Source organism: Callithrix jacchus, chromosome 8 (assembly GCF_049354715.1).
Source record: "Callithrix jacchus isolate 240 chromosome 8, calJac240_pri, whole genome shotgun sequence".
In the NCBI taxonomy this organism is placed as follows: Eukaryota; Metazoa; Chordata; class Mammalia; order Primates; family Cebidae; genus Callithrix; species Callithrix jacchus.
In genome coordinates this window covers 139,797,969-139,810,422 of record NC_133509.1, presented here as the reverse complement: position 1 = coordinate 139,810,422, position 12,454 = coordinate 139,797,969, and the positions used below count along the sequence as shown (strand labels likewise).

General features: G+C 62.8%; 1 protein-coding gene across 6 annotated transcripts; it reads right to left on the bottom strand.

Annotated features, from left to right (window-relative positions):
- Window positions 1–3,147: 3,147 nt before the first annotated feature.
- PLD4 (phospholipase D family member 4) lies at window positions 3,148–11,334 on the bottom strand. 6 transcript variants are annotated; one of them, XM_035261703.3, is made up of 11 exons: window positions 11,221–11,334; window positions 9,056–9,145; window positions 8,430–8,623; window positions 7,387–7,570; window positions 6,928–7,048; window positions 6,278–6,405; window positions 5,467–5,667; window positions 4,534–4,673; window positions 4,241–4,406; window positions 3,841–3,937; window positions 3,148–3,658 (listed from the first exon to the last, which is right to left on the bottom strand). In XM_035261703.3, the coding sequence occupies exons 1-11, from the start codon at window positions 11,245–11,247 to the stop codon at window positions 3,468–3,470; spliced, it is 1,539 nt and encodes a 512-aa protein (XP_035117594.3). In that variant the 5' UTR covers window positions 11,248–11,334; the 3' UTR covers window positions 3,148–3,467. The 6 variants fall into 6 exon arrangements, with proteins under 6 accessions (XP_035117594.3, XP_035117595.3, XP_035117596.3 ...); XM_035261704.3 differs by having other exon boundaries at window positions 8,430–8,617; XM_035261705.3 differs by lacking the exon at window positions 9,056–9,145.
- Between the last annotated feature and the right edge of the window lie 1,120 nt (window positions 11,335–12,454).

The following is a 12,454-nucleotide window of genomic DNA, read 5'->3' as shown; positions in this document are numbered from 1 at the left end:
GGCCTTGTTTCTGTGTATGAGTTATCTAGGGTGTTCGGGGAGTGGCTCTCACATGGCCAGTTCTCCCGTGGCCTTGCTTCTGTGTATGAGTCATCTAGGAGGCATAAGAACAGCACTACTGAGAGGAATGACTTCCGGAGGAGCCTGAGCCTCAGTCTGAGACTCTTTGCTGCGGGAGTTTGGCCGGCCAGGAACCTGAGTGACATTGACCTCATGGCACCTCAGCCAGGGGTGTAGCCAAGTACCCCTGGAATCCTGTGCTGAACCTGAACCTTCCAAAAAACAGCCTACAACCTGTGACCATCACAAGATGTGCCCTGATGGCAGCTGAAGTTTGATTCAGACGGGCACTTTCCTTTTCCTTATCCCTGCCTAGTTTGCTTTTGTTCCTTGAGTCCACGCAGAATTCCATTCTCTGGTCAGCAGACAGGTTTAAGCTGAAGTATTGCCTCTGTTCTGTAAAGTTCTGTACAAAGTTCCTAAGCTCCAGGGGGCGATCTTTGTTCTTGTCCTGAGAAATAACAATGATGTTTTAACAAACATTTGAAATAAATACTGCACGCACGCACACACACACACACACACACGAACATCACTACAAATTAGCAACTTAAAACAATACACATTTATCACATTTATGATCTCCTAGTTTCTATGGAGCAGGAGTCCAAGTGTGGCTTTGTTGGGTTCTCTGCTCAAGGTCCCGTTAGGCTGCAATCGAGGTGTCAGCTGGGGCTGTCGTCTCCTCTTCAGGCATGAAGCTCACACTGTTGCTAGCCACACTCAACTCCTTGTGGACTGGATGACTGAGGGCCCTAGTTTCTTGCTAGTTGGGGGCTGGAGGGGACCCCAGTACTCTGCCACATGGGCCTCTTCACAGGGCAGCTTAGAGTCTAGCTGCTTTCATTAAAACTAGCGAGGGCTAGACTGCTAGCAAGAAGGTATTATAACCTTATGTCACATGATCACCGGATGTCACAGGAGCGATAGCCCATTACCTTTGTGTTTGTTGTATTGGTTACAACAGGCACAGGTTCTGCAGACACTCAAGGGTAAGGTCACACAAGGACATGCATGCCAGGAGGTGGTCATGGGAGCCATTCTAGAGTCTGTCTGCTATATCCCAGAAGGGGTCTCCCAAGCCTTAAGCTGGATTCCCTTTGGAGTGGGAGTCTGCTTTGAAGCAGGTCTGATGGTGCCACTGAGGTGTGGCTGCCAGACCCCAGGTGTGTGAAGGGGCCTTTCCCTGGCCGAGGGCCACAAGACAGTTGTCCAAATCACAGCCTGGAGCACATGATCCCTCCTGGAACAAAGCTGGCAGGCGTAGAAAGCAGGCCAAGTGCTCTGAGACACATTCAGGAGTAAGGCCAAGAACCCGGGAGCAAACCCACACACGCGACCCTAGAGGGCAGAGCTCAGTTTGGGATGACGCTGGCACCTGAGCCAGTTGTTGCCAGGAAGCATTTTGGCAGATGGTCGCTGAGATCCGGAGCATGGATGGGGGACAGGAAGCCACAGGAGCAGCCACTGCAGCTGCCAGAGCTTGGCTTGGTCTAGTGCAGCTCACATACAAAGCAGCCCCCAGAGGCTCCTAAGGCCTGCAAGGCTGTGTGGACCCCCATTTCCCTGCAGCATCTACAGCAAGCTTTTCACAAGCCTGGGCAGGGAGGCAGGACGGGGTAGACTTTCTGTACCAACAGATGCTGATCTAAGGTGTCCTTTAGATGGGGGAAGTATGAGATCCAGTTACTTGCACCCGAGATGAACTTCGCTAGCTTTGCCCACAGCAGAGGACTAAAGATGGGAAGGAAAGTGGAGCCCAAGGCCTGGGAGAGCAAGATGCTGGGATCCATGCAGCATCCAGGGCTGCTCCACAATGGAGCCATTCCCGAACCCCGCGGACCTCCGCCAGGGGAGGGGACCCTGTGGCCTTGGTCAGGAACCATCAGGTGAGATAAGCAGGGGTGCTTTGAGAAGGCTTCTGCCCCAGGATTCATAGCAGAAGAGTGAGGACTGAGGTTCAAATCCTGCGTCTGCAGGACAGGTGCCCAGGTGGCTCCCAGGACAGGCGGAGCTCCCGCGCAGCTGCATCCGAGTCCTAGTCTCAGATCGGAGTCCCCTTCCTGCCCCTCAGCTCAAATGCTGGTCCTCTCAGCGCCACCCACCAGTCCCGGGCCCTGCAGCCTCAGGACGGCCCCGCCCCCACGTTCGTAAGGCCACCCTGTACCACAGCCTACAAGCCGCACGGCTCTGCACCCCTACCCTCTCCAGCCTGTGTCCTCACCCACGGCCCCAGTCCCCTCCCTCTCACCCTCCTGTCCTCAGCTGCAGGGCCCTCGCTGCCACCATCCTGGGACTCTCAGCCCCGAGTCCCCTCCCTCTCTTCCCGCCCCCTCAGCCCCGAGTCCCCTCCCTCTCTTCCCGCCCCCTCAGCCCTGGGTCCCCTCCCGCCCTCCCCACCCCTCAGCCCCAAGTCTCCTCCCTCCCTCCCCGTCCCCTCTCGCCCGTCCCGTCCCCTCAGCCCCGGGTCCCCTCCTGCCCGTCCTGTCCCCTCAGCCCCGGGTCCCCTCTCGCCCGTCCTGTCCCCTCAGCCCCGAGTCCCCTCCCTCTCTTCCCGCCCCCTCAGCCCCGGGTCTCCCCTCCCGCCCTCCCCACCCCTCAGCCCCAAGTCTCCTCCCTCCCTCCCCTCCCCTCAGCCCCGGGTCCCCTCCCGCCCTCCCCTCCCCTCAGCCCCGGGTCCCCTCCCGCCCTCCCCTCCCCTCAGCCCCGAGTCCCCTCCCGCCCTCCCCATCCCCCCCAGCCGTCTCCTCCCGCGTCGCACCCGTCCGGCGCCGTAGAAGGGGCCCCCTGTCGGTGGGCGGGCGGCGCTGCGCCCCGGCCTGCGTTCACTCCGCGGGCGTCCCAGGTGTGTGTCCCGCGGCTCTAGCTTCCCCGTCGCAGCCGCGGGGCGGGAACTTGGGTTCCGGAGCGCGGCCGCCCGGCGCGGGGTGGGAGGAGGAGGGTTCGCGCCGCCCGCCCTGTCCGATCCCCGCCCCGACCCGGGACAGGCCACGGCGGACGCGCGAGGCGGCCTCGCAGGGGCGGGCACGTGGGGCCGGGCCCTTGGCGAGAGGAGGAAGGGCTGCCCGCGCTGGACTCACACAGGGGCACCGGGAAGGCGCGAGTGTATTTTAGGCCTGGGCTGTGGGCCAGGGGTCAGAGGAGGGGCCTCCCGGAGCGCTTCCTGGAGGAGGTGGGCTCAGTGGGGCCGGACTCGGAAATGGGAGCGCGGGCAGGTGGTTTCCGGCGCCCGGGCGGGGGGAAGCGGCTGAAGTCCGGGCCGGGGTCAGGAGGGCGGGGCGGAGCGGAGCGGGGGCGGGGTCAGGAGGGCGGAGCGGGGGCGGGGTCAGGAGGGCGGGGCGGGGGCGGGGTCAGGAGGGCGGGGCGAGGCGGGGCGGGGGGCGGGGCCCCAGGAGAAAAAGCGCCCCTCAGCCCCGCCAGACGCAGTCCCCGCTCGGGCCCAGGCCGTCCAGGCCGACGGCGTAGCGCGAGCCCCAGTCTCGCTCGAACAGCAGCCGCAGCTGCTCCTGCACCGCGGGCCGCGCGCCGGGGCTCTGTGCGACCACCAGGCCCACCCCGGCCGTGCTGCTGAAGTAATCCTCCGACCAGTTGGAGGTGCCTGCGGAGAGGAGGACACGCTGGGCGCGGCCCCCCAGGACCCCGCCGCCCCCGGGCTGCAGCCCGGGAAGCCCTCGCTCCGCCGCGCGCGCTCCGGGGCTCTGCGGGCCAGGGGACCCCACCGGAGACCCCACCGCCTGCAGCAGCAGCCCCCCGTCCTGCGGTGTCCCCGCGCGCGCTCACCGATGTAGGCCGCCTTGTCCGTGACCATGAACTTGCTGTGGTTCACCCTGCTGAACGGGATGTTGGAGTGATTCCCCACGGGCACGATGAACACTCTCTTGGGGGAGCAGGGGCAGGCGTCAGGCAGGGCGGCAGGAGGGCCCCGCCGTCCCCCCCCCGTCCCCGCCGTCCCCGCCGTCCCCCCCGTCCCCGCCCCGTCCCCGCCGTCCCCACCCCGTCCCCGCCGTCCCCACCCCGTCCCCGCCGTCCCACCCCGTCCCCGCCGTCCCCACCCCGTCCCCGCCGTCCCCACCCCGTCCCCGCCGTCCCCACCCCGTCCCCGCCGTCCCCCCGTCCCCGCCGTCCCCCCCGTCCCCGCCGTCCCCCCCCCGTCCCCGCCCGGCCGGGAGCGCGCCCTCACCACGTCCACAGACACGTTGGCGGCGGGGTCGCTGAGCGCCTGCAGGGAGCGCAGGTGCGGGAACATGGCGGGGTCCGTGTTGAGCCCGCAGCCGACCAGCAGGCGCACTCGCACGCCCTTCGCGAAGGCCGCTGCCCGCAGCGCGTTGTCCAGCACTGGCCAGTACCTGGGGCCGGGAGGGGCGGGGTGCCCCCCCGATAAGCCGTGGGCCCGGCGGGGGTCCCAACAGCGGGGGGCTTGCCCGGGAGCTGCCAGTCGGCAGAACGGGCCGTGCACCTCCCACCCAAACCTACTTGCGGGGGTGGCTGAAGCGTGTGGTGGGGAAATACTCCATCACCGAGGCGTAGATGAACTCCTGGGCGCCCCCCATCACTGCCAGCAGCGCCTCCAGGTCCGGAGTGCGGCCCCGGGGACAGAGCACCGGCGGCGATGCCTGTGGGGAGAGGGGGCCGCCAGAGCTCTGCCAGCCTAGCCCATTCTGGACTTGTGACCCCACCATGCACCACCCAGGAGGCCCATGTGGTGCTGGAGGGAGGAGGCCTGGGTGCCAGGAAACATGAGGAAAGAAGGGGTCAGCTCAACAGGGGCCCCGGGGACTGGCCCTGAGGCCTGGCAGGGAGAGGGGAAGCAGCTGGCCCACCCTGGGCCCCAGGCTGGACTGACCTCCCAGAAACAGTTCTCGGCCACAAGGAAGCTTCTCCACTCCCTTCAGGGTGCCCCCCCCCCCATCTAAGGAAGCCTCCCTTGTTCTGATGCAGACTCTGCTGCAGACTAGTCCCTGTGCTGGCTGGAGGGCTGTCCACCCCACCCCTGTAGGCCGATGAAGGAGGATCTGCCCACCCCTGACTCTTCCCTTCCTTCCCTGAAGAGCAAGTGCGGTTCCCCTCCCTCTCCAGTGCTGGACTAAGCCCCTTGGCGCTGCTCAACAGTCTGGAGACTCCCAGTGCCCCAGGACCTCCCCCCACCTCCCAGGCAGCCTGTTTTCCAGGAATGGTGCTGCCTGGCTGTCCTCCGGGAGCTAAGCCTGCCTCCAGGCACAGCCCAGAGCCTGCTGATACCAGGCTGCTGCTCACCCCAGGGCCACAGCCCCACCCACTGTGCTGGCTGCCTGAAGACCCAGCTGATGCTGCTGGTGTCTGTACGGCCAGCCCAGAGGGTTCCCTGTGGGTCTGGCCAGTCAGGGGAGAACCGGGGGTTCTGATGGGCTTCTTCTCAATCTGCCTTACTGAGAAGTAGGCAGCGGTGGGCATCCCATCAAAGAGGCCCCGGAAGGGCTGGAAACGGTTGATGTCAGATGAGAAGTTCTGAGGCCAGGTTTTCGGCAGGACAGCCTCAGGTGCCCCCAGGACCCAGTAGGTCTGGAAGGTCTTCTCCAGGTCTTGGGCCAGGTGGCTGCAGTTATAGATGACAGCGCCAAGCTCCTTCACCTGCAGGGACCAAAGTCAGGTGCTGTGGGAGAAAAGCCCCGCCGTGGGACCTCCACTCCACTCTACCCAGGCCAGCAGGCCGGGATGCCCGGGGAGGCGCAGCTCCTGCCCGACCGGTCCCCGCTTGTGGGAAGCATTGTCCGTAGGAATCTGTAACACAGTGGCTGGTGGAGGAGAACCCAGCAGGGCCGGTGTTTTTGAATATTGTACAAAAACAATGGAAAATGCATCAAGGCACAAAGAGGAAGATAAAATCATTCTTATCCCACCGTCAAGTGATAACCATGGTTGCCTTTGCCACGACCATTCTTTGATAGCTTTTCATGCATTGCTTTCCCTAAAAAGGCTCGTACTTTGTGATCTGCACATTTTCCTGGATAATGTGACATCTTTCCGTGTCACTAAGTGTCTCTCCACAGCATGAGGTCATCGGCTGTGTAGAATTCCACCACTTATTAAACCAGTCTCTGACTGTTTCTACCATGGTGATGTCAACAGGACTACATGACTTTCTCCAGATGTGCTGAGATGGATGTCAGGCCAAGTCCCCAGGAGTACAGGAGGGGAAGAGCTCCAGGCGGGCCTCCTGTGTTAGGGCCCTGGCACTCACCTGTGTCAGGGACCGCCAGTCCATGTTGGCACTGCCTACGTATATGTGGCGTCCATCCACAACCCAGAATTTGGAGTGCAAAACGCCCCTGGTGAGCCTCCCCATGGGCACCTGTCGTACCTGGGCACCTGGTGGAGAGTTCAGGCAATGGGATGAACTCGGTCTTGCTAAGTGTCAGCTTCATGGTGAGCCTGATCCCAAGCTCTTGACAGTGTGGTGGACTCAGATGTCCTTGTAACAGTCCTACTAAGCTGCTGCAATTGTCATCCCCATTTTACAGGTGAGGACACAGGGATAGACTGTCCCAGGACCCTTCCAGAGCCTGCCTTTGTAGTGACTGCCCACGGCCTCTCACTCCCCAGCCTGAGCCTCACCCACAGGTCAGAGCTGCTGGGCTCAGCAGGGCCTCAAGGCCAGCCATGCTCTGCCCTGTGGGAAATGACACTTTTGGGTTCTTGGAGCCAGCCCTGTGCCCAGGTGAAGCTGACTCAAAGGACCTCAGAACCCTGGGTCCTGCCCTCCTGGGGTGTCCTGGGGAAGCCCAGGACACCTTTCTCACCCTACGCCCCTTTTCCTTGTCCCATGGTGCCAGCCAGACAGCCTATGCCTGATGCCAGGGCAGCGGGGCCAAGCATGGTGCAGGCACCCACCTCGGGAGGCCAGGACCTGCAGGTCGGTGGAATTCCTGGCCAGTGTTGGGCTGCTGGTGGCCACAGCCAGGGAAATGTTCCTGCTCAGCAGCTGCTGCAGCTTCTGCAGAAGGGCCTCTCCCTGCAAGGCCAGGCCAGCCATGAGAGCTGACCTTAAGCTGCCCTCTGCTTCACACCCCCACTAGGACCCACGCACTCCTTACGAGGTCCACCTGTGACTGCCTACAGCTCAAGGTCAGGTCAAGTGTCTGGATGACCACAGTCTGAGTGTTCAGTCCCCAGAGGCCCAGCTCCTCAACACCCCTGCCCTGAGAGCCCCCAGAGGAGTGGCCTAACCCCTACTCCATGCTAGACCCTACCACCGTGCTGAGCCCCAGGCCTGAGATCCCTGCACAGATGGGCAGCCTGACTTGCTGTGTTTCCAGCACCAGGTTGCCGTGGGGCCAGGGCGGGGCGTACCAGCTGGGAAGATGAGTCGTTGACCCCGATGTCCGGCCCTGTGAGGGACCAGTAGTACGAGGCCACATGGACACTCTCCTGGGCAGTGTCCAGCAGCTGCAGCCAGGCCTGGCCCAGAGGCTGGGCAGAGGGGCTGCCAGCTGCAGATGGCAGGTCCTGGGGGATGCTTTCCACAAGGACAAGCCTGTGAAGAGAGCCACACTGGGCTCAGTATGGGTGCAGGAACCCCCCAGCCCACCTCACATCACCTGCCCCATCTGGCTGCCAAGCCAGGCCACTGCTGCTCCGGTGACCCCCAGGCTGAGCCCAGGCTAAGCGTGCAGGGTGTGGGTAGAAAATATAGGCAGCAAAACAGACTGGGTAGGATGGGCCTGAGCCCAGCATGCTGCTGGGATGGGGACACCTGGGAGCAAGTTGGCAAGCAGCCTGAGAGGGGGCTGCCTTGTCCAGAGCAGACTAGACCAGGGTTCCTGGCCCCACTCAAACCTGAGGCGCTGACCTCAGGGAGCGGCTGCTCCTGAAGCGAGTGGAGTAAACAGAGCCACGGAGTCTGGGGTCTGGGGTGGCCTCCTGGTGTGGAAGCCCTTGGTGGTGGCCAGAGCTGGCCTGGAAGGGAAGGCTGGGCCAGGGGGATGTGTACAGGATGGCCCAACAGGCTCCACCAGGGCAGACCTGGGATTCCAACCCCAACCGCAGGGAAAGAAGCGTGGGAGGGAAGGCTGAGGGGTGGGAGGGACAGTGACACTACCCTCGGGTGGAAGGACTGGGGCTGAGCCTCAGCGCAGGCAGTGTTCTCCAGCCTGTCAGAGCCCCAGGTGCCAGCTTCTGTTCATTGCACAAAGCACCCTACGCCTGCCCTTTCCCCAGCCCCCACTCCAGCTCACACTGTGGTGGCCCTCCCTGGTGACCTTCCTAGAGGAGCTGGCAGAGGGTTATCCTGCGCTTATCCCATGGGCAGATCCAAGGGCAGAAACAGGCAGCAGCCTCACACTGAGATCCACCCATCCACCTTCCCCCACCGCAAGTGCCCATGGCTCACTTACCTGCAGGAGTCCCTCTGCTGCCCAGCGTCCGCTTCCAGGGGCTCCCAAGCTGGGCTGGAACCATGCCCCCAGAACCCGGGCACATCCTTGGGGTGCACCTGGCCCCAGGTGGGAGGAAGGGCCACTTGCCACAGGAGGTAGGTAAGAGCCATGGACCCTAGCCACAGCACAGCCAGTGCTCCCAGGACCTGCAACTGGAAGGGACAGCACCTGCAGGCTCACCAGGACGGGTGGGGGCTTGACCTCTGGCTGGGCCATCAAGGCCCCTCCAGCGCTGAGACAGACCATCTTGACTTCCCCGGACCTGGGCTGCCACTGGCGTGGGACTGGGGTGGACAAGGGAGAGGGGAGGGTGATACAGAGAAAAGTGCCAGCCCAGGGTGGTGGCAGGGGTCAGGGGGCCTGCAGCCCACTCTGCAATGCTGTGGCTCACGGTAACTGTCTGTCCTCAGCACCCCCAGCAGGGGATGGAGGGAGGCTTGTCTTGCCCACTAGTCAGGGCACGTCTGTTCCCCTCCTTGAGGGTGGAGGCTCCCTCAAGGCTGCTGTGTCCTCCCCACTCTGGCTCAGAGCTCTGGAATGGCCATTGATCCTAGCCACCTCCTCCCTGGGGCCCCCAGTCCTACCATGCCAGCCTCTCTGTCCCATGGGCGGTGGGGCGGCGTGGCGCGTGGCCACGTGGGTGCCACTGCTGCTGTCTGAAGAGGTTTCAGCATCTGCACGGGGCAGTCTGGCATCACCAGCAGCTCCAGCCCCACCCAGAACTGCCCCTCAGTGCCTGGGCAGCTGGGCACCGGGGACACCCCTGCACAGATACCCACACAAGCCCCTAAAAACCCCACTCCTGCCCAAGGTCACACCCTGGATGCTGGGGGGATGCTTTCCACAAGGACAAGCTGTGTGAGTGCGGGAACCTGCAGCTGGCCTCACGTCACCTGCCCCGTACCCCTGGCCAAGCCGGAGGGACTACTGCTAAGGCTGCCCCAGGGCTGAACCCAGGCTGAGCATGCGGGGTGAATGGGCGTCTGTGCCTGGCTGCATGCCCTGGCTTTCCATGCCTCTCCTCTCAAGATCTGCTCAGTGGGATCTGGGTATTTGCGTCTCAGTTTCTTGTTTCAACCACAACTGAAACTGAGTCTGAAAGTGCCATTTCTGCTTTTGTCACGTCGTCCCTCATTCTGGCCTATAAATAACTGCTTCCCTCCTGGGCTGGGCTCCTGTCTTGGCCCCACGGCAGCCCCTCCTGAGAGCCGCAGGTCAGAGGGGACGGCTGGGCAGCACCCCGGCTGGAGAGGCTCGGAGTGGAGAGGGCAGAGATGGCGGCTGAGTAGGACCCTGGCACTGCTGGGGGAGGGGTTGTCCTCTGCTGCAGGGACTTGCCTTGTCTCCTCAGAGTGTTCACCCAACAAGGAGCTGGGAGCCAGGCTGTCGAGGCCCCGTGGGATGTGGGCTCTCACCACCACTCCCATTGCCACCCCCAGAGCAAGCAGCCAGGCTGTCTCAGGTGCCACCATAGGAAGGGTACCCCATGGGTACAGAGGTGCCCTCCCTGTGCCCAGCATGTTCATCTGGCTGGTCGGCCTCTGACTGAGACACCCACCAGGGCAGTAGCTGACTGGCCCCTGGCCAGGATGGGGAGGTGTCTTGAGGTTTGGGGCCTGGGCCTGGGCAGCACTGAGTGCCTGTGTCTGTAGCCAGGCTGGGCACTGAGACCCAGGGGCTCTGTGGGTCTGGCCATTCACAGCGGAGCAGCGGGCTCAGCCTCCAGGTCTCTGGGGTTTCTCTGGGCTGTCCTCGCATGGGTCAAGGCTGAGGCCTTCGAGACCCTGGCCTGCCTCAGCATGGGTGGGGAAGGCTGGGCCTGGGCTGTCTTCCCCAGAGACCGAGCATTACAGGGGGTTGGGGGTAGGAGTGTAAACCATGTGTGGGGACAGGGGACTCAGGCGAAGTCACTGTGGTCCAACTCCTCCCACACTGGGGAGTCCCTGCAGAGGTGGGTTGGAGCCACCCCCACTCCAGAGCTGAACTCTGGGGGATGCTCCCACCCACCCCGCAGAGGGGACCTCACGGTGCCCACTGTGTCCCCAGTATCTCTGGGGATTCAGGGCCCAGCATCAGGCTGTTGCTCCTGCCCCACCAACTCTCAGGAGAGGAAACGTGAAATCCTGGGCTGTGGCTGGGCAGCGAGGTGCTGGGGCTGTCCTTGGAGAGCTGCTCCCCACCCTCCCTGCACTCACCAGGGAGGGCCCTTGCTCCCCCAGTGCTCCAGGCAGACGGGCAGCCCAGAGCACTGAAGCCCTGCCTCCTGCAGTCCCCATCTCGGACTTGGAGCCTGTCCAAGGCCCCTTCCGGGACTACAGACCCCAGAGTGCCTCACCACCTCCTCCTGCAATGGAATCTGAGAGACTGGCCAGCTGGGTTGGCTCGGGCTGAGAGACCCCTGGGGGATAGGACTCTAGCCCCCTAGTCCCATAGTAGATACGTGAGACCCTGCAGACATCAGAGATCACAGCTGAAGGTGCCAGAATTCCTGCCCTCCAGAGTATTAGGCATGGCTGCCAGTCCCAAGCTGAGGTGGAAGAGGGCCCGGCTGTCACCTGGCTGGAGAGCCGGGGCCCTGGTTATCCCAGCTGCATGGACTGGGGAAGGAGCCAGTCATCTACAGGACCAGCTGGAAGTTGTATGACTCTCTGGACCTGGGGCTGCTGGGAGGCTGAGGCCATAGAGGTGGACAGCAGCTCCTTCCCTGGGCCTGGCACTTCTCAGCTGTCCTCACCTCGTTGGCACATACCTTTGGGGGTCCTGCCTTGGTGTCCATCCTGGCTCCAGCTGCAGACTGCAGGCCCTGAGCTCACAGGGCAGGCTCGGTGCTGCCTGCACTCAACGCCCGCCTGCTCTGCTCTGCAGCTTGCTGCTACCCTTCCAGCTACTTCCTCTTTTTTCTGAGAGGTCCCTTCTCATCCGAGACAGGAACAGATGTCTGGAGCTGGGTGGGCGGGCTAGAAGGCAGGGCTGGGAACCTTTACCTCCAGGAAAAATCTATACCCCACTGCCTCGAGGTGGAGGCCCTCCAATCACAGGCCTATGCATCAGAGTCAGGCTCAGCTGCAGGCCACGGAGACCTAAGGAACGGTGGCTTAAGCAAGGTCATTCATTTCTCTGGAACACTAAGCAGGCGCAGGGGCTGGCAGGCTAGAGATGGCATTGTTCCACTGCCATTGGGAGCCAGGTCCCTCCAGCTCTCAGATCCCAGTCCCTAGGATCCCTATCCTCATGGCCTCACAGTGGCTGCTGGAGCTCAGCCATTGTTTCTGTGTTCTTAGCAGAGGATGAGGGACATTCCAGAGGAGACTTCCTGGAAGTCCCACGGGGCTTTATGATCCCCTCATTGCTGGCCTGTAAATAACTGCTTCCTTTGATCTGTGGGGAACTCGATCTAGAAATCAGTCACGTGGCTACACTTAACTGCAAGGGAGGCTGGGCAGTGGAGGCAACTAGGGTCCTTATCCTGAAGGACGAAGCTGCAGCTGCTCACTGGCGTATCTGCAAAGGCTTGGCTAAAGGCTCCAGTGAGGGGCTCTGCCTCCCTCCTCTCCACCCCTGACTGGCGTCCCTGAGTAAGGTCTGGGACCTTGAGAACAGCCCCCACTTTCAATGAGGTCTGGGTGTCCACCCTGGCTCCTCCTTGTAAGACCTATGTAGGGCAGGGGTCCAGGGTGCTGGCCTCAGGGTGCCTGCAGGACATCAGTGAGGAGGGTGCAGTTCCCAAGGACGGGGCCTGTTGGCTGCACCCCTGGGGCCAGTCTGGGTGGGCCAGGAAGTGCATGGGGAAGAGATCCGCTCTCCTACTAGTCTGTTCCAAATCTCCCTTCATCTTCTTGCTGCCCCAATTTGGCCCAGGGTCAGTCCTTACCTCCCAGCCATGGTCTGGGTGCCCCCTGCTCTCTGGCTGGGTTGCTGGATGCCTGAATGCAGCTGTGCCCCAGGCATGCCCCTGAAGGTTGGATCCTCCAGGGACTCTGGGT